This window comes from Pteropus alecto, unplaced genomic scaffold, assembly GCF_000325575.1.
Source record: "Pteropus alecto unplaced genomic scaffold, ASM32557v1 scaffold148, whole genome shotgun sequence".
In the NCBI taxonomy this organism is placed as follows: Eukaryota; Metazoa; Chordata; class Mammalia; order Chiroptera; family Pteropodidae; genus Pteropus; species Pteropus alecto.
Genome location: NW_006442105.1, coordinates 282393 through 304694, shown reverse-complemented (window position 1 = coordinate 304694; position 22302 = coordinate 282393). Strand labels below are relative to the sequence as shown.

Here is a 22302-nt window from a genome sequence, read left to right as displayed (position 1 = left end):
TAGTACTTCTTTATCTACTGATGGACACCCAGAAGCCTACATATCTTGGCTATTATAAATGATGCTGCAATGAACATATGAATTCACATGTCCCTTCGAAGTAGTGCCCTGGGTTTCTTCAAATAAATATCTAGAGATGGGACTACTGGGTCCTTCTTTGTCTCATGTTAGAGCCCTTATTTTAAAGTCTACCTTGTCTGATATAAGTATTACTACTCCAGCTTTTTTTAAATTTCCATTTTCATGAAATATCGTTTTCCGTCTCTTCACTTTCATTCCGTGTGTCTTTCAACCTGAAGTGAGTCTCTTTTAGGCAGCATATGTAAGGGTCTTGTTTTCTTATCCATTTAGCCACCCTACCTTTTGACTGGAGCATTTAATCCATTTTCATTTGAAGTAACTGTTGATATATAGTTACTGCCATCTTATTATTCATATATCTGCTCTATTTTTTCTTTTCTTCTTAAAGTAGTCCCTCTAACATTTCTTGTAATACTGGTTTGGTATTGGTGAACTCCTTTAGCTTTTTCTTGTCTGGGAAGCTCTTGATCTGTCCTTCAATTCTAAATGATAGCTTTGCTGGATAGAGTAATCTTGGTTGTAGGTCCTTTCTTTATATCACTTTGAATATTTCGTGCCCATTCCTTCTGGCCTGCAAAATTTCTGTTGAGAAATCAGCTAAGTCTTATGGGAGTTCCCTTGATGGTAACTAACTGCTTTTTTCTTGCTGCTTTTAAGAGTCTCTCTTTGTCTTTTATATTTTAATTATGATTTGTCTTGGTGTGGGCCCCTTTGGATTCATCTTGTTTGGGACTCTGCGTTTCCTAGGGTTGTATGTCTATTTCCTCCACCAGGTCAGGGAAGTTTTCTATCATTATTTCTTCAAATAGCTTTTCAATTCCTTGCTCTTTCTCTTCTACTAATGGTACTCTTATGATGCAAATCTTGGTATGCTTGATGTTGTCCCAGAGGTCCCTTAAACTATCCCCATTTAAACATTTTTTTCTTTTTGCTGTTCTGTTGGGTGTTTTCTGCTACCTTGTCTTCTAAATTGCTGATTCGATGCTCTGCTTCATCTAATCTACTGTTGAACCAATCTAATATAGTCTTCATTTCAGTTATTGTATTCTCCATTTCTGAATGCTTCTTTCTTATGGTTTCTATCTCTTTGTGTAGATTCTCACTGAATTCATCTATTCTTCCCCTAAGTTTGTTGAACATCCTTATAACCATTGTTTTGAACTCTGTACCTGGTAGATTGTTGGACTCTATTTTGTTTAGTTCTTATCTGGGGTTTTGTCCTTTTCTTTCATTTGGAACATGTTTGTCTCATTTGGGCTGCTTTTCTGGGTTTATTTCTATTGGGTAGATCTGCTGCATCTATGGGCATTGGCTGAGTGCCCTTAGGTAGCAGACGTCCTGTGGGGCCCAGTGGCACAGTCTCCCTCGTCACCTGAGCCAAATGCTCCTTTGTATAGGTTGTGTGTGCCCTCCTGTTATAGTTGAATCTTGATTGCTGTGGTCAGATCGGTGGGTGAGACTGATCCTCAGGCTGTCTGGCTGTAAAATTTGGTCACAACCACCAGAACTATGGACTGCTCTGCAGAGGCTTACCCATGGAGTGGGATTTGCCCCAGCAAGCTCTGGTGCCTGCTGAGATCATTTTTGGGTGTACCACTTCTGGGGCTAACTGCATGGTGCTTTGTGTGGTTTAAGGCCAGGCTCCATATATATCAGTTCTGGGGCCTCATCGGGGGGGCTCTGGTACAAGCCCAGGTCAATCGTTGCCTGTGACCGGCCCAGACTACCTGGAAGGAGCCACAAAGCGATCTGCGGTTGGTCGCTGCCTGTACTGGACTTTGAGGCACAAAGGAGAGGCCACTCTGCAAACCGAGGATGACTACCACCAATACCAGACCTGGGGTAGCTCCGCAAAAGGCCAGGTACCCCAGAGGCCTGCTTCCTCCTGTCAGCTGCTTATAATGCTTAGCCAGTGATTGAGACTTCTGATACTCTAGTTGGGTGAAGCAGGGTCTCAGGGAATAACAAGGGTGGGGCAAGTTGCGTTCATCAGGTTAATGTAGATTCTGATCTGATGCCAGTGCTGAACCTGAAGCTACTCAGCAAAAGTCTCAGAGCACACTGAGGTCAGCCGCCACCTGCTCAAAGTCTGTCGACTCCCAACAATTGTCCAGGAAAGACTAGCAAGGGGTAGGCCTAGCCGTTGGTCTCTGGCTGCTGGTCACAAAAGTGCCTCTGGTGGCGGACCAAGTTGATTATAGCTGTTTGCTGCTGAAAGAGCCTCCTGTGGTGCACAGGGCAGGGCTGGCTGTTGGTAGAGGAGCAGTCTGGTACTATGTGATTGGGTTGGGTAGAGTCCCAGAGAGTCACCAGGGTGGAGCACACAAAGTTCACCAGGCCAGTGCAAACTCAGATTTGGCCGTGTGGGGAGAGGGCTTAACATTGGCAAGATGGTGCCCAGCTGCACAGGAAGGCCATCTACACAGGGAAAATGGTGACTGTCCCCTCCATTCCTCGCCCTAAAGTTACACAACTCAGTTTCTTCCTGTATGTCTCTGGCACTTCCTGAGCCACTGTCCCTCCACTGGAGTCCAGGGTGAGTGCCTGCAAGCAAGTGACCCTTTAATAGGACACCTGGGTTTCCAGCCACCTTCTGTCTCACCTTGACTGAAGGAATCCTCATTGATTTTTCAGAGCCAGATATGTAGGTGTTCTTCTTGGCACTGGTACTCTGGGCTGGGGGTCTCAGTGTAGGGATGGGATTCCTCTCTCCTCTGGGGGGGGGGTGCCTCCATAACCAAGATATCCCTCCCATTACTGCTTATTCTTTTAACTGAGCTATCTTCTAATATTCACCAGGAAATTTATTTCATTTATTTATTTTTTTGTATAGGCATAAATATTTTATCATTCTCTATCCACATTCAAGGAAAGCAAACCTATCTCCCAGGCAATTAAAAACTAAGCCTCAACAGGAACTTTACAAACTTAAAATACAAACATACGCACATACAACTCATAGTATCCAAAACAGACACTGCCACTCTGAAATAATTTTTAGACTCACCAACAATTCACAATAAAAAAAACAAATATATTCATTGCTAGGTTTTTCAAAAACAGTAACAGCTTTCAGGTTCTCCTTCCCTAAAAAGGCCACCCATACCAATGCAACATTGACAACAAAATGATCACGATCTTTCTCCTTTTACTTTCACCAATCATGTAAGTCACTGCTGGCTTACTTTCTCTTAGGGAATAACTCATGTTCTTAGATTGCTAACTGTGAGGTGCTAGAGCTTTCTGTATTTGAATGGATCATTTTTTCCAAAAGTACTGCATACCACACAGATTTCATATAATTTTGAGTATGAAACATTTATTCTGAAAATTGGAAAAATTCAAAAATATAAAGTGTGTGAGAGAAGGAAAGAGCTGTACCAAAACACAGCATCATGAAATTTCACAACACTAGAGACAAAAATATTATAGAGTACCAAAGAGAAAATCAGTTTATAGTCAATCAAGTATCAGCAAGAATGGAAGCTGGAAAACAATTAAGGAATGTTCTCAAAATTCTGGGAGGAAATAACGCTAGCCTAGAATTCTATGTCCACACAAACTGTTGATGAGACGTGAATGCAAAATAAAATGTTCCAGACATAAAGAATCTCAAAATTGTGACTCTCTCACACTCTCTTGGGATACTACTGAAGGAGATCCTCCACTAAAACCAAAGAGTAAACTGAAAAAGAAGAAAAGGAATCTTTCAACAAAAGACATGACATCTCATCACAAGGTTCTCTAAACCCTTTCTATGCCATACCTAGAAGAGCTAAGAAATAAAATGGCAAAAGTATTTTAAAAGTCAAACTACACATACACACCACCTACACTAGACATCAGCGTACCCTACAAATCTGGTGGTATGAGAATCAGAGACAAATTGAGAAAGCGGGAGACATGATGAAAAACTTTTTAATTTTTTATATTAACAACTCTGATTTGCTCATCAGGTAAGTAGAAAGGCACACTGAGAAAGGAAATTTAAAAATTTAACACATGAAAACTCTGATAGGATCCTAGGAAAAGATGAGAGCACAGCTGTAGCCCAGACTCAGGTCAAGTGGCTGAAAGCACTTGTAGGACATTGGCAGGACCTTCAAAGTGCCTTTTATTTTTTCATTCACAAATTTCACATACAGCTTTATTCCCAGCTTCACCTAAAAATCAGAGGCTCCGGCGGCTGACAACTATCTATCTGGCACCTATCAGTGAATGCCCCTTTAAACAAGGCAGGCACTCTACACAGCCACCATTCCCATCAATCCTATTACTCCCTTCTGCTTGCCCCAGCTTCTGGGATGGAGGAATAGCTTGAGAGCAGTCTTAGAAAAGTGGCAAGAAATGGCCCATCTCCCTGAGAGAAAAGAAACACATGAGAGAAGATGGATGACACATGATCTACAGGTAGGCCCAGAGGCACCCCAAAGGAAACTGTTAGCAGCACCAGAACTCTAAACATCAAGCTTCCTCTCCAGAAGAGCAAGGCACATTCTGGGCAAGGAAAATAGCTTTGCTGGCCTCAAATGAACCTGATATTCTTTCTGTGAAAAATCAAAAAGAGCTGGAAGTTTTTAGTATATCTTTACATTAACTTATACTCCATGAAGAAAATGAATACAAGTGAGCTACCCTGGAAAATTCTAGAAGAATGACACTGTATGGTGGTCTATGACATAATTACATATAGTAATAAACTATTCATGCAAAAAAATGAACCCCAATCCATTCCTACCACCATATACAAAAGTTAACCCAAAATGAGTCATAGACCTAAATGTTAAACCTAAAACTATAAAACTCTACACGTAAATAGGAGAAAATCTTTGTGATGTTGAGTTAAGCAAAAATTTCTCAGAAGTGATACTAAAGCATGATCCATAAAAGAACATTTTAAAACTTTCTCTTTTAAAGACTATTAAGAGAATGAAAACAGCCACAGTCTGGGAGAATATATTTGCAAATCTTATACCTGCTAAAGAACTCTCAAAACTCAACAATAAGAAAACACACTAAAAAACTGACATACAGTAAAAGATGTACACACTTAACCAAAGATGTATAAGTGGAAAATAAGTACATGAAAAGATGTTCAACACTAGTCATGAGATAAGCTCAAATTAAAACTATAATGAAATATCACTACATACCCGCTAGGATGGCTCAAATTAAGAATGATTATATTGTGTTCACAAGGATATAAAGAAACTGGACTCTCACACACTGCTCATGGGAACATAAATGGTACAACCACTGTGGTACACAGTTTGGCAGTTTCTTATGACCTAAATATACACCTGCTTTAAGAACCAGGAACTCCACTTCTTTGTATTTACTCAAGAAAATGAAAGTATATGTCCACACAAAAACTTGTACATAAATATTCACAGCAGTTTCATTTGTAACAACCAAAAGCTGCAAACAATCCACATGGTTCATCACTGGTGAATGAATAAGAAAACTGTGGTATTTACGTACAATGGAACACCACTCAACAATTAAAAGGAATAATATACTGATACACAGTATAATGTGGATGTCAAAATAATTATGCTGAAGAGCTAGCCCCTCCTATAAAGAGAGAAAACAGATCACTGATTTCCTGGAGCCTGAGTGATAACAAAGGGGCAGCAGAAAACTTTTGTTGGGTGAGGGGTACGTTCACTCCCAGTTGTGAGGGTGGTATACACTATATAAAAAGCTATTAAACTGTACACTTTAAATAAGTGCTGTTTACTATATGTCATTTATACTTCAAGAGAGCTATTTAAAAAAAGTTAAGGTGAGATGGTTTACGAAAGGAGATGGGTGGTGCCATCTAGCTGTGAAAAAATCCAATGGGTAATAACATAATACTGTTGACCCCCATGGAAGGATATTCCATAACAGACCATGAAAGACAGATGCGAAGCTCCAGACTGGAAAGAAAGAGTATAAATAAAAGCTAGGCAAAAACAAAAATTATTTGGGAAAGAAGAGACCATTCCTGGGTGTAAGCTGAACAAAGATGATCAAAGTGGGAATGGAAAGGGAGAGATGGATAGAAGGAAGAAGTTCATGATCAACAAAATAGGAAAAATTCAAGAAAAGGACACTACTGCTGTCTCCTATTCTGTCGAAGTTAACTCTGTGAGGCTAAGGGTTCCGAAGGACAAAGAAGCACCCCAGTAGACCAGTGAGGCCAAGCCTTCAGGTCAGAACACAGACCACTGCTGCAGTGGATTCACAAAGTCCAGTCTGGGTGAATAAAGCCTGGAATGAGCCAACACCAGAGTGCAGGCTCATAGAGGAAAGTCCCACTAAATAATCTATCTTTACAAAGTTTGGACCCAAACCAATTCCACTTTCAATTGTTTCACTGATTTCCAAAATCTAAAAAAATTCTCATGTACCTTATGTAGAAAATAAAACTTTCTTTTAAAACTATAATCAAAGTGCTATAGTAATCTTCAAAGAAATCTCTAAAATGACAAATGTTGGCAAGGATGTAGAGAAAAGAGAACCCTTGTGTACTTTTGGCAGGATTGTAAATTGGTACGGTCACTATGGAAAACAGTTTGGAGATTCCTCGAAAAATTAAAAATAGAACTACCTTATGACCCAATGACTGCACTTCTGGGTAGTTATCCAAAGAAAGCCAAAACACTAATTCGAAAAGATATATGCAACCCTATGTTCACCACAGTACTATTTACAAAAGCCAAGATATGGAGGCAACCTAAGTGCTCATCACAGAAAATTGGATAAGGAAATCATGGTATATACACACAATGAAATATTAGTCAGCCATAAAAAGAAAAAAAAATGAAATCTTTACCATTTACAACAACATAGAAGGACCTCAAGGGTATCATGGTAAGTGAAAAAGTGAGAAAGAGAAAGACAAATACCATATGATTTCATTTATATGTGGTTTTTGAAGAACAAAATAAACAAATAAAATAAAAACAGACTCAGATACAAGAACAAACTGGTGACTGCCAGATGGGAGTGGGGGTTGGAGGCCTGGGTGAAAAAGGTGAAGGGATTAAGAAGTACAAATTGGCAATCATAAAACGGTCATAGGAAAGTGAAGTACAGCACAGGAAATGTAGTCAATGATATTGTAATAACTATGATAGTGCCAAACGGGTACTAGACTAATCAAGGGGATCACTGTGTAAATTATGTAAATGTCTAACCACTATGCTATACACCTGAAACTAATATAAAATATAAAATGTCAATTCTAATTGAAAAATTAAAATTAACATCTCTAAAATTATTAGCAACATGGAAATTCTACCTATTAACATGACAAGACGTTCTTTACTTTCTAGTAATCATAAATGCATGTCTGGTACAACTATTTACTTGTAACAACCCATGATTAGAATAAAGATATGTTATAGAAGGATATCATAAATAAAATACCTAAAGCTTTACACACAATAAGAATTAAGCTTTTGTTGCCCTTTTTAACAAGGCTAATCTTATGAACCAAGAAATTAATTCAACCCCAAATCCTAATTCTATAATCACTCTTCTCAAAATCCACCTACCTTACATTCTCCCCCAGCTGCACAGACAAAGCCACCCAGCGCACACAGCCTGCATACCTGTTTGGAAGGTAGGATTTGCTCCAGGGTACATGCTGGGAGAGTAGGCAGGAGCTGCTGCTGCGTAGCCCATCGGGAAACCAGCTGGAGAAAAACACAGAACAATCTGATGTCACTACCTGAAGGAGTAACATGATTTTACAACCAGGGCTCCCATAGACCCGTTGTTCTTACTTTCTTCTCAGAACTCCAGACTGACTTAAGGAGCCCAACAGCACTATGTAGGCTGAGCAGTTTGTCGCTAGTTGTCTCTTTTCCTTAGAATCATAATCATGTCTTTAAAACCTACTAGTAAACACTTACAACTTTCCACAACTGAAAAACTTCGGCAGAAACTGAGTTAGAATGAAAAAAAAAACAAAACAAAACCCCAAGCTGAAGTCCAAAAACTCTTCATACTTCTATACTTCTGGCAGTTTTATTCTAGATTCTAATCCCATAATTTATAATTTAGCAAGAATAACAAGAGTACTAAGAGCATCATGTGCTGAAGGGGCTCTAACTGGGACCAGAGACACCAGGAACTAGGAAAAAGCCAATCTCACAATCTACTGACAAGCGACCTGATCTTTATTAACACAAATGAAGAATCCTTCATAAAACTAAACCACAGTCACTAATAATTCATGTGAACACAAAACATCAAATAAGACAATAAACATCAAAACCCTGGCCAATAAAAGGAGAGTTATGTAGCAACATTATGTAAAATATAAAAAAAAAAAACAAACAAGGCAAACCTCTGTGACTGATAAGAAATGTTTCCTAGTATCACGGAGTTAACAAAGCAAAGTGAACACCTGCATTTTTATTCCAGAAAATAACCTGCAGTTTAGTTGTGAGCTGCAGCAGCACTTTCCAGGGCCAATTCTGCCTAGTGAGGGCCTCCTCTCACTGCCAATCCTTTGCCCCAGAGCTCCCTGCTGAGCTGAAACTTGAGCAAATATGTATCACAGTCCTGAGGCTATCCCTACCAAATTCTACTACTTCCCCACTAGATCTTTAAGTGTTATATTCCTCCAAAATATCTGCATTCCTAATTCCACCTCAGAGCCCACTATCTTTTGTGTTAAAGAATAAATTAGAATGTATGGATGCAGTTGGCCTGGGGCCATGATTATGGACTGAATGTTTGTGTTCCCTCCAAAATTATTAGTTAAAACTCTAACCCCAATGTGATGATATTTGGAGATACTCAATTATAACCATTTCACAATGTACACATGAATTAAATCATGACGTACACCTTTTTTAAAAAAGCATGCTGTACAACCTAAAATATATACAATATTTGTTAATCATTCCTTGACAAAGCTGGGGGGAAAAAAGATGTGCCTAGCAAAGGAAGACATCAAATGGACCAGCTATGATTTTTAATACACTGTGTATTATGCTCAACATAGGAACACTAGGCATGCCAAGAGACAGGACCATATGGCTGAAAAACAAAAGAAAAAGACAAATTGACAATAGAAACAGACCCACAGGTGATCAAATAACTGCAATCAGTCAAATTAACTGTTAGTAGTATGCTGGAGAAAGCAGAAGACGGAGAAGAGTAAAAGACTCGATTCAATACATGGGTTTTATAGCAAATTAGAGCAGAATTAGTAAATAGAAACAGATCAGTACAAAGTATTCATAGTAAAGCTCATAAATAAAAAAATGGAAATATAAATAAGGATACAAGTGACATGAGAGAGACTGAAATGATCTAACATACTTATAAATGGAGTTCCAGGAAACAGAGAGGGGCAGAATATTTGAAGCGCTACTGCTACTGCTAGAAGTCAATCCCCAAGAGTCAAGAAGCTCTGTGAGCATCAAGCAAAAGAAATACAAAAACCACATCTAGTCATATCATAGCAAAAACAAAGATATTTTGAAAGCAGTGGGGAAGTGGGGTTTGGAGGTAGAGGAGGGACAATTAACTTCAAAGAAACAATATTGATTCTGACAGAAACCAGAAGACAGTACAATTATACCTTTAAAGTACAGAGAGAAAGTAATTGCCAATCTAAAATTGTATACTCAGTGTGGTAGGCAAAAACCAGCATCCCCACCCACCAAAAGATACCACACATCAAATCCCTGGAACCTGTAAATATTACCTTATTTGGAAAAAGGGCCTTCATGGATATATGTTAAGGATTTTGAGATAAGATCATCATGGATTATGCAAGTGGGCCCTAAACACACAGAAAAGGAGATGAAGTGACCACAGAAGAAACTGGACAGATGTGGCCTGTCACAGGCCACATGTCAGTGAATGCTGAAAGCCACCAGAAACTACAAGAGGTAAGAAAGAATTCTCCCCTCAAGTGAGGCCCTGCTGACTTGACACCTTGAATTTGGACTTTTGACTTCCACAACTGTGAGAGAACAAATTTTCATGGTTTTCTAGCCACCAACTTTGTGGTAATTTGTTATAGCAGCCACAAGAAACTAATACAATCAGCAAAAATGTGCTCCAAAAATGAAAGCAAAATAAAGACACTTTCACAAACAAAAACAAAATTCACTGCTAGCAGACCTGCAGAAAAAAAACAAAACAAACAAACAAAAAAATGAACAAACACACAAAAAACTAAAGTGAGCTGTCCAGGTTAAAGGAAAATGATCCAGACAGAAACATATAAATATAGAAAGTACTGAAGAGCACCACAAATAATAAATGTGTGAGTTAATATAAATACTATTCACTGACTGCATCAAATAAAAACAGTAATATCTTAAGGTGTGGCAACAATAAACAAAAGAAGGGGCAAAATGTAATCTAGAGTCACCACTAGAAAAGTAAAAGAATTTCTAAAAAGTTAACAGAAGAAAAATTGTATAAAAAATATTTAATTAATCCAAGAAAAGACAAGTGAAAAAAGGCTATTAATTAGAAAATAATGAGACAGTATATGTAAACCTAATTATATCAATAATTACACTACTATACTCAAAAGAAGTTGAGAAGTGTTCCTTCTTTTCCATTAAATATAAATTTTAAAAAATTATAGACCAGCATCTCTATTTGCTGGTAAGGATATAAAAGTACTTTCCTTTTCTATACTGTCTTGTTAGTTTTTGGTATTCAAGTAATGCAAGCCTCTAAATTCTGCAGGCACATTAATTCCCTATATTGACATTCCCTACTCTACTCCTGTTTAAAATACCCAGAATGGTTACTAGTTCCTGCATTGAACCCTTGCTGATACAGAGTTTTATGAAAGTCAAGGAGACTAAAAATCCCAAAATAAAAAAAAAATTCGCAAGATGGATGTAAATAAGGAGAAACTATATATAAGATTTTAAATTGCTTTAATATTTTCCTTTAAATGTAATTTCATGACCAAAAAATTCCTTAAAAACATGTTTTACTCCAATACTTTTGACCAGAGGTCAGAGAACTACAGGCTACAGGACAAATGTAGGCAACCGTCTCCTTTCAGAGTGTATCAGCGCTGAAACAAACACTTTCACTCAGTATTGTCTACGTCTCCTTTTGTGCTGGAAAGACAGGTTAGTAGTTACAACAGAGACAGTGTGACCCACAGAGCCTCAAATATATACTAACTAGACCTTTACATAAAGTTTGCCAATCCCTGCTTCTGACCAACTAAAGAGCAGGTACAATGTACACATCTCAGTATTTTCGCAGCTTTGCACAGAACTGGTATATGACAGGCAATTAATGTTTTATTATATGGACTATCAGGTAATGCCTATTTCCCTGGCTCTGGATCCACTCCAGTCTCTTCAATAATTTAGCATTCTGCTTAAACTAGTGTTAATATTTTGAAGACAGTAGGTCTTATCAGTAAATTACTTTTTATCAGTTCTAGGAAATTCTGCCACTCCTTTTCTTCTAGTCTCTCTACTCAGCCCTTTTGGTGCTCTTAATTCTCCTCAAACTTCTCATTCTAACATCTCTATTTCTTAACCAGTCTATTTTCCCCTTTCTTTAGACTAGATTCTGGTTCTCTCTTTAGTAGTGTTTTACCTGGAATTTAACCTGAATTTTGTTCAAATGCCTTTTTTTTTTTTCATTTAAGTTCCAGTTGGTTCTTTTTTGTTCACCCAGTGTCTTATTCACCCAGTATCTCGTTCCCCTCTGTTTTCTTTTACATCTTCGGTTATTTTAAACATGCTTGTGTGATATGGTTTCTCATTCTTTTCCTGTAGTCTGTCATGACTGGTGACTCTTGACAATGACAATACGTTTTATAATAATTTTGCACTTTTAACAGAAGTTTCTGGAAAACTCTCGAAACCTAGATTGAGAACATATGCCTCCACTGAAGTTCTGCATTTGCTACTGTCAGGTACTACAGGCAATATTGCAGGCTGAAGACTATTTTTTATGTTAGTTTCTCATTATGGATCCCCTGGGAAATGCAAGTAATATAAAGTAGAATCTCAAACATCCTTGCATGGTTATTATTCTTAGGAAAGATTTTTTTCCTTCCCAGAGCCCAAGCAGAGACCAATTTCCTTCTGGGTCAGTGAATGGATTGTTTCAGTCTACCTCTTCACTGAGTCTGACCCATGGAGGAACCAGATTAATGAGAGCTCCCACTCCAACTCCCAGCCTCACAAAGGTCTACGGCCTCACTTTTTGCTCCGTGTGAGTTGTTTAAACCCACAAATAGCAAATGACCCAGGACAGGTAAATCAGCCTGATGGCCAAATGTGCTGGTTTTTACTTGCAGATATTTCTTTCTTCCAAGTTCAATTATATATTTTTTAGTATTTTGTGTGTGTGTGTGTTTTATTCCATTTTCTAGGGGTTTTTTATCAACAGGGTTTTGAGGTTATCTGTTCCACCATATTATCAAAACCGAAAACGAAACTATAACATTACAAATAAACACTCTTTATTCAAAGTCACCAATTAGGACAACCATTTGATATTTCTGATCAGCCAGTTCCTATCCCCTCACATTTTGCTTCACTCCATCTCTCACAGCCCATGTGTGACTGTCTCCAATAAGGGTGGGGAATGCAAGTCAGACCTAAGTTTATCAATAGACTCCCCTCCCTGGCTCAAGGATAGAAGCTGAGTCCAATCAGAAAAAAAGCACAGGACTGGTTTGAACAGAGAACAAGAAGGCCCATCAGGCTTTCTTATAGAAGAGATAAAGAGGCTGGCAGCCAAGGGACTGATGGGAGAGGCTGAACATAGGGAAACCAGGACGGGGAGAAGTGTGACCTATGACCAACACTGAGCCAGTACTGAGAAAGTAATGCTGAGCCCAGGAGGTAGAGAATTAGATCCTAGTCCCAAACCACTAGAGCCAACAAAGCTCTTGATTTTTCAGTACCATGATTTTTCAGTTCCATGAGCCAATACATTTTCTTCTTCATTTAAAACACTTTGAGCTGGGTTTGTCAACTGAAAGCATTCTTAGTGACACAGAAATTTACCAAGTGTTCAAAGTTCAATAATGAAAACAAAATTGTACTTGCTTACCTGGATAACCAATTCCTTTGGCATTTGCATAGGGAACCCCAGAAGAACCAGGGCTATAAACAGGATTCATGGCTTCAAGAACTAAAAAGAGGAAAAAAAGTGATTTAGTCACTTTTGTTCTCAGAGTTTTCTCCAGCATCAGTCTCCAAAGAGCAAGCAGCAAGAGTCCTTCCTCTCCTTTACATAAACAAGGCATCTCATGCTGCCAACCAACAGACAAAAGTAAAGTTCTAATAGGCACTCACCAACTCTATTATACCCATAATAGATATGTCCAGCAACTCTTATACCCATTCAGTGTTCTATCATTCATAATCTTTTTTTTTTCCTGAAAAGTTCAGGAACTTGCACAACTACAATCATTTTATCCCTTCCCCAATAGAAATAAGATTATCCTTAATGTCTCCAGCAAGCTCCTCTGAATTTTATAACCAAATGTGTTCTTAAAATGTGAACTTAATTAAGACCACTGAGTATTCCTCATCTAGTAAAGTCACTCACTGATTTATGTGGTAGCAAAGATTAAAGTAATCTTAAATATAATGCTAAAAACAGCGAAGGGGGTGGGAGCAATGGGTAGTACATGAGAACTCTCTAAATCTTCTGCTCAAGTTTGCTGTGAACCTAAAACTGCTCTAAAAAATAAGGTCTAAAAAATAAAAATAGAAACACATAAAAGGAACATATATTTACTTGTTCAGCCTCTCCTACCACATTCCCAACTAGAAATGTAGGCCCATGCAGTCACGGAACAGGACTTGGTCTTATTCACTGTAGTATACCACCAGCACCAGTAAAATTTTTTAAAAATTATAGACCGGCATCTGTATTTGCTGGTAAGGATATAAAAGCCATGTCTGGCATAAAACAGACATAACTACTTGCTGACTTTCTAAAAAACACACATACCTCAAAACACTCTGGATATCAAATTCCATCAGAGACAAAATACAAAACCTTCAAATTTTCAGCACACCTAACTCATTTAGAATATTCACAACCAAGCAGTTCAGTTCACCAAAAAAAATACACACACACACACACACACACACACACACACACATACACACACACATTCTTAGCCTTTGTAACAAGTTCTAGTCTACACTAGGAATAAATTGGGAACATCAGTGACTGGGACATTTACTACCTGAATAACTGTCTAATTTTTTTAAACTTCTAAACCAAAGGCAGATGCAAATTTACCATGCCATCTACAAATAGAATTAAAAGATAAGTCTCGACCCATGCTGTCCAACAGCACTTTCTGCAACCATGCAGACAGATATTCTCCATCTGTGCTATCCAATATGGCAGTCATTACCTAAAAGTTACCACTGAGCACCCGAAAAATGTGGCTAGTGTAAGATCTGATTTTTTACTTTTATTTCTTCAATTTAAATTTAGTCACATGTGGCTAGGGGCTACCATAGTGGACAGCATAGGTCTATAGAACAGACTACAAAGAAAACAAGGATAGGAAGGCATATTACAAGTAAGCAAGAGAATCAATTGTGTATTTTTATCTCACAATTTAAGAATAAGCAAATTGGCAACTGCCAATCCCTATTATCCTGCCCTTTAACTCATTCTTGGTGGATCTACAACATAAGAATTGTGGAGTCCCTCACATATTTCATCTACTTTTCTGGTTCAACTGTCACCTCCCTGAACCCAGCCAGGGAGGAGGTCAAACTGGGAGATTCACCTTTTCACTGGTGACCTGCCAGTACACATTGGTCACTTAATTTTCAGGCGAGTGGTTATCTACCTCTTCACGGGTCTTCATCTCTCTTGTTCTCTAACAAATCCTAGCACTAGGTCAGAAGACTCCTCCACCTCCGGGCCTCGGGTATTTCTATACTAGGGACACCCAGCTCTGAAAAGACCCCTCTCCTCTATTAGATGGATTCCTTGTCGGTGGGGACCACAAGGAGCTGTTCCCTCCCTAGAGGTTTTCCACTCGCCCTCCTCACTTTCCCTGCCGTTCTTATCCTCTTCATCATAGGGAATACACCCTCTACACCCTCCAAAATCACCCCCTTTGGCTGCCTTTTAAGGAACCTAGAAACCTCATAAGTGTCTCATTTTCTATTATAACACTGCTTGACCACGATACAAATTAGATTATGGATCTCAATGACCTGAGAATGGCACCTTTGATTTTTAACACATTAAGACCTTGACAACTTTTGTCACTGCAACGGAAAGTGTCTGAAGTTCCCTATGTCCAGGTTTTTACTCTCCACTCCAGACTCTCTCTGTAAATCTTGCTCTACTTAAGATTTTACTTCTTCATCCCAATCCTCTTCTATTAACTCTGAAACTGACACTTCTTTCCATCCCACTGACCATGGTCCATCACCCTCTAGGCCCTCCTCATCCCCCACCCCCATATGCTCCTCTTTCAGCAGACCTCCCAGATGACTCCCCCACTCCCTCTTACCTTAACCCTTCGGCTCTCAACTTCCTCACCCCTTCCTTTAACTCCCCTCCCCCCGCTCACAATGAGTCCAGCTTAGATCCCTCAGAACCCTCCTTCTCTACCGCTCAAACAAGTTCTTGGACTCACCCCCAGGAAGCTGCTACTGTTTTCCCTTTAAGGGAAGTTGCAGGAGCCTAGAGTATAGTCCACATTCATGTCCCTTCCTCTCTGGCTGATCTCTCTCAAGTTGAGAAAAAGTTAGCGTCCTTTTCCACTGACCCCACCACTTAAGTCAAAGAATCTGAATACCTAACTCAATCCTAGGATCTTACCTGGCATGAGCTCCACATAATCATTTCCTCCTCTCTTTCCACCGAAGAAAAAGAGAGTCTGGCTAGCCACTCATGGTCAGGCTGATATCCTACACTGGCAAAATAATCAACAGCTGGTTGGGGGCAGTAGCAGTCCCAACGGGATCCCAATTGGAACTATCAGACTCCCCAGGCGGCCGACACTGAAATCATATGGTACTTGACTCATAGCAGGGCTTCAAAAAGCGGCACACAAGGCAATTAACTATGAAAATCTCAAAGGAATCAGCCGAGGTCCAGATGAAAATCCTGCCCTTTTTCTGTCTCCTCTAACAGAGGCTCTCCAAAAATACACTAAACTAGACCCTTCCTCAATGGAAGGCCTCCTCTTCCAACACACTCATTTCATTTCTCAATCGGCTTCTGAAATCAGATGCAAATTACAGAGGCTGGAAGATGGCCCTCAAATCCCACAAAGGGAACTCTTAAGTGCTGCCTTTAAAGTTTTCAATAATAGAGATGAGGAAACAAAAAAAATGAACAACTTAAAAGGGATCAGGCTAAATGCCAGATGCTGGCAGCAGCTATTCAGAGCTCCCACAGAAATATACAAAGCCCTAAGGGCAAAACCTTTGAAGCCCCTCCAGGACCCTGCTTAAGTGTGGCAAGGAGGGACACTAGGCCAAAGGTTGCCCTAATCCTCGCCCTCCTCCAGGCCCTTGTCCAAGTTTCGGCAAGAAAGTTCACTGGAAAATCAACTGGAACTCAAGGGAGGGTCACATTTCTTCCTTCCAAAGTCAGAACAACTGGACCTCAACCTGCCCAGCCTTCTAGGGTTCGCCACTGAAGATTGAGGTTGCCCGGGCCCCACGGCCCCCACTCCTATCACTCCTTTGGAGCCCAGGGCAACTCTACTAGTAGCAGGTAAGCCAATCTCCTTTCTTATTGATACAGGAGCCACTTACTCTGCCATACCTGAATTTGCAGGTCCTATCTGGCCCTCCCAAATCTACACTGTCAGGGGTTGATGGTCTAATCTCCAAGTCTTTAGCTACACCCTCCTTACAATGTCTCTTCCTGGGAATATCTTTCAGTCACTCGTTTCTAGTCCTTCCTAAATGCCCAATCTCAATCCTTGGTAAAGACATTTTATCAAAATTCAGAGCCTCCTTTAGGCTTCACTCTCCCACCTCTAATTCAGACCCACCCCTCCTCCCTCTCCCTAAACCAGAACCGGATAAATTCCCCCTCTCAACTTCTCTAGTCACACTCAAAGTGTGGGATACCTCTACCCTTTCCATAGCCCAATGCCACTTTCCTATCCACATAAAACTAAAAGACCCTTCAACATACCCCTGTCAACCCCAACACTCCATATCTTTAGAAAGCAGATAAGGCTTCCAATCCATTATATAACACCTTCTATCCCAAAACCTCCTGAGACCCACTCACTCTCCATTCAACACCCCAATCCTGCCTGTCAAGAAGCCAGATGGCTCATATTGCTTAGTTCAAAATCTCTGCATCATAAACCAGGTAGTTCTCCCAACTTATCTGGTAGTACCCAACCCTGACACCCTCCTATCCCTTATTCCCCCGGACACTTCCCATTTCACTGTAACTAACCTAAAAGATGCATTCTTCACCATTCCTCTACACCCAGACTCCCAAAATCCCTTTGTTTTCACCTGGACAGATCCTGTCACCCATCAGCCCCAACTTACCTGCACTGTCCTTCCCCAAGGTGTCCAGGATAGTCCCTATTTCTTTGGACAAGCCTTAGCATCAAATCTAGCAAAACTAGATCTCCACCCCAGCATTATTCTCCAAGGTGGAGATGATCTACTCCTTTGTAGTCTGTTTATTCTCTCTCTTATGAACATGCAGCTAGCCTCTCAAATCATTTAGATAAAAACAGATATTGAGTCTCTCCAAAGAAGGCCTAACTTTATTACCCTCAAGTCATTTATCTCAGTCACTCTATTATCCCACAACCTGGAGCCATTACTTTAGACAGAAAAGACCTCATCGCCTCCCTCTTACCTCCCACCTCAAAACACAAGCTCCTATCTTACCTTGGTTTAGCAAGATTTCTCCGTATTTGGGTTCCTAACTTCAGCATTCTAGCTCATCCTTTATGCCTAGCTTCTAAAGGTCTTTTGACCGAACCACTAGATCCCACCATTATTAGCTCTTACTTCAGGAAATTACAGGAGGCCCTTATATAGGCCCCAGCTCTTTCCTTTCCGACTTCTCCAAACTTTTTACATTTCATACTATGGAAAAGGAAGGAATAGCACTTGGACTCTTAAAACAAGTCCAGAGACCCAGACTATCAAACCAATCAGATACTAGTCAGGGGTTGGCCAGACTGCCTCAGAGCCCTGGCCGCAGCCACTTTTCTAACTCCTGAAAGTCAGAAACTCACATTCGGACAACTCATCACAGTTTATTCTTCATATAACATCTCTGACCTCACTACCCCAAATCTCCCTCCCTCTAGAATACAAACTTTTCACATAATCTTTATTGAATCTCCCTATGTTACCCTAGACAAATACCCTCTACTCAATCCTGCCACTCCTTTACCCATGCCCAACAAAGAGACTTCACACTCTTGTATAGAAATCCTCAACCTTAAGACTCCCTGTTTCTCAAACATAACAGACTCTTCTTTACCCAATGCCTCACACACTTGATTTATTGATGGTAGTGCTTTCTGCCAGATGGGAAAAAATGTTGGCAAGCTACGCAGTAGTCTCCCTCACAGAAATCATAGAATCTAGGCCCCTTCCTGTAGGGACTTCTCAAAAGGCAGAATTAACTGCCCTCACCAGAGCGTCAGTTAACCTTAGCATTTGGACAAGGGGTTAACATCTATACAGATTCCAAATATGCCTTCCATATTCTCCACTCACTACAAAAGGCTCTATTACCAATGTCCCCTTAATTCTTAAACTTCTTCAGGCTGCTCATCTTCCCAAGGCAGCAGGAGTACTTCACTGTAAGAGAACCAGGCAGGAAACAACCCCATCATAGAGGGCAATAATAAGGCAGATACAGAGGCCAAAAGGGCAGTGCAGCAATCAACCCTTTCCTCCCAACTCTTAGCTTTTCTTCATTTCGCACCACAATACTCTCCTAAAGAGTATCATTCTCTCCTCAGACTTGGAGCAGATAAGAAAGACTTCACTAAAGATGCAAGTAAGGTATATTTTACCACAGGGTCAAGCTCAAAATATCCTGCAAGATATTCATAACTCCTTACACACTAGATTTAAACTGCTCTTACAACTCCTTAAACCCCTGATTACCTGTAATAACTTTAATACTCTCCTTCAAGATATAATGAAAAATTGCTGTATCTGCTTCATAGTCTCTCCTTACAGGTATACACACCCTCCTTCCTTTCCCACCCATCTGGCTAGGGGCAGCATCCCTGAACAGGATTGGCAAATTGACTTTACACACAAGCCTCCATCAGGAAATCCAATACTTACTAACCCTCATAGACACCTTCTCAGGATGGACTGAGGCTTTCCCCACCACCTGAGAAGTCTGCTGAAGTTACCCAGACACTACCAAAAGACATTATTCCTTGCTTTGGATTACCCACCTCATTACGATCAGATAATGGCCCAGCCTTCATATCTCAAATAACACAGGAAGTCAGCTCCACCTTAGGTGTTCGATGGAATCTACATACTTCTTCTAGACCTCAGCTCTCAGGAAAAGCTGAAAAAGCTAACTCTTTAATAAAAACCCTGTTAACTAAGCTTAGTTTAGCAATTCAGGAACCCTGGATTTCTCTCTTACCTCTTGCCCTCATGTGCATTAGGGCCTTCCTTAGAGCCCCCTCTTTCCTCAGTCCCACTGAACTCATGTACCGAAGACCTTTCCTTCTAGGGAACTTCCCAACCACAACATCCCTCTTAGGAGATTATACATCCATACTAAATCTAGTTAGACAAATACTAAGAGAACATGCAGACCAAGTCCTGCCAAAGCCATACACAGTCACAGATCTTCCACCTACTCCTGTAATCCCAGGTGATTAGGTCCTACCTTAAGAATCTCCACTCAGATCATCTTAAACCTGGACAGCAAGGCCCTTACCAGGTACTTTTAACTACCCCAACTGCTGCTAAGATTACTGGACGCCCAACATGGTTCCATCTTTCCAGGCTAAAACGAGTCTCCAATAGTTCACCAAGGGACAAAGTATGGCCAAACACCACAAAATTCCACAGCTATTCCATCAGACCTACAAAGCTTCAGCTAATCCACATTCCTGACAAAGAGGACAAATGAATAACCTTTACTGTCCCTGTCCCTTCTGTTCAGGCTCTCCTCTTCTTCCAGAAAAGACAACAAACACCACTACCCCCAACAAATTCCTTCAGCCTTAGCACAGTCTCCCCTTCCTCTCCATCTCGAGATTTTAACTCTTTTTATGGGATTCACTTGTACAGAGATCCTTTGATTTCTCACAGACAAGTATTACCTAATAGGCCCATGTGGTGAGATTCCTCATTATGTAGATCAGAACACCTCCCCTTGCCACCCTCTTAATTCTACTTACTTAGATCTCCCACCAATCACCTACTTCCTCTTCTGCTTCCCTACGGAGCTTTCTCAATACCATTCATCTTGAGCCTTCTCTCAATCTCACCCATTCTCTCTTAAATAAATCCAACCCTATGTTAGCCAAAGACGGCTGGCTCTGCCTTTCCCTCTCTTCCTCAGCATACTCTGCTCTCCCTGTTCCCCTCACCAATGGGACCATGTACAAATGATCTTTTCATATCGAAAAGAAAAGGGCTCCATTTTCCTTGAAAGGGCAGATACTCTCCTTGAAAGCACAGGCTAATCAAGATTCTAATCCCTTCCACAACTATACCCAATCCCTTGCAAAGGTAGCACATCCCTCCATACCAGTAATAGGACCCAATACTCTTCATACCCCTTTGATTTCCAAGGCTCCTCTTTGTTTCACAAGAACCAGTAGCAACCTATCTATAGAATGCCTACCTTCCAATCTATACAATCAGTCACAATCCAACTGCTCAGTGGATACTGGACTCAACAGATAGACTACCAAGTCTCTCCAGAAGCTAATGGCCTCTTTCTATAACCCGTCCACTCTACAGTCCTTACAATCTCTTAAAAATGTCTTTTACCACCCCCATCCCCCGTTCTTTCCTTAGATTACGACTGTCTCTGCAGTTCCTCAACACTTTTATTACAGACCTACTAATACCCCTACTCATCTATCTCCCTTTACTGGAGCTGCTGTAGCTACAACTCTTATGGCTTGGAGTTCCGAGCCTCAGAAGGGATACACTGGAACAATCTATCCTCTTACTCATTTGTTCTCCATACATGTTTTCACTTGTATACCTGAATAAGGAGTCTTCTTTCCATGTGGAACTAGCACTTATCTCTGCCTTCCCACTAAGTGGACCAGAAATTGGACTCTAGTCTCTCTCTCTCCAAATATAGATACAGCCCCCAATAACCAATCTTTACCAATTCCCATTCACACACTATATAAAATATAAAAGAGGTATTCAGGTTATCCCACTATTAGTTACACTGGAGGTCCCTACCAGACTAAGCACAGGCATGGGGGACTTGCCACCACTATTTACCTATCTACCTTACTTCAAAACATTGTCCAATGATCTCCAAGAAAGCCTAGATGAGATTGCAAAAAATATAGCTCAATTATAGGATCAAACTGACTCCCTAGCAGCCATCACTTTACAAAAAACAAAGGCTAGATTTATTTAAAGTTGAAAAAGGAGGTCTCTGCCTCTTTCTAAAAGAATGTTGTTTCTATGTTAACCAATTAGGACTAGTAAGAGATGCAGCTAAAAAGCTGAAGGATAAGGTCTACGTCCATGATACCCTAAACAAGCTAAGCAGGGTCGGGCCTGGTTAGTTCTTGGATGGGAGACCACCTAGAAAGACCAGGTGCCGTAGGCATAAAAAATTTTTTAAAATAAGGGATTGTAAGCTGACAAGGTCCTTGCAATTTGTAAGGTCAACCAAGGGTTGCCTCGCCTAAAAAAAAAAAAAACTAAATATTAATTAATTAATTAATTAGTTAAAATAAAAATTAAAAGCTGAAGGACAAAGCCAATAAGATAAGAGAGCGCCAAACAAATTCTTGAGATACCTGGATAAAAACCAACTGAGTTACCTGGTTCTTACCCTTCATAAGGCCTCTAACCTTCATTTTTCTCATTTTGGACCTTTGGGCCTTGCATACCATGCCAGATTTCTTCCCTCCTCCAGGACCGTTTTTGCACGTTTTAGTCTATAGCAGAAGTCACAATACTTCACTCCGTGCCACACTATCAAGCCCTCCGGCCAGCAGAATCTACCAGTCAAAGCCACACCCCAGTTGACTATCCACTA

At 40.2% G+C, this 22302-nt stretch overlaps 1 protein-coding gene across 4 annotated transcripts in view; it reads right to left on the bottom strand.

The window, feature by feature from the left end:
• Positions 1–22302, bottom strand: part of FAM168B (family with sequence similarity 168 member B) — a 57390-nt gene that overhangs the window by 23895 nt on the left and 11193 nt on the right. For all 4 annotated transcript variants that reach the window (XM_006919853.3, XM_006919852.3, XM_015595601.2 and 1 more), the window contains exons 2-3: positions 13144–13224; positions 7683–7766 (exon numbers count right to left, since the gene is read on the bottom strand). In XM_006919853.3, coding sequence (XP_006919915.1) covers positions 7683–7766; positions 13144–13213 — 154 coding nt within the window. In that variant the 5' untranslated portion in view covers positions 13214–13224. The remainder of the gene's footprint in view (positions 1–7682; positions 7767–13143; positions 13225–22302) is intronic.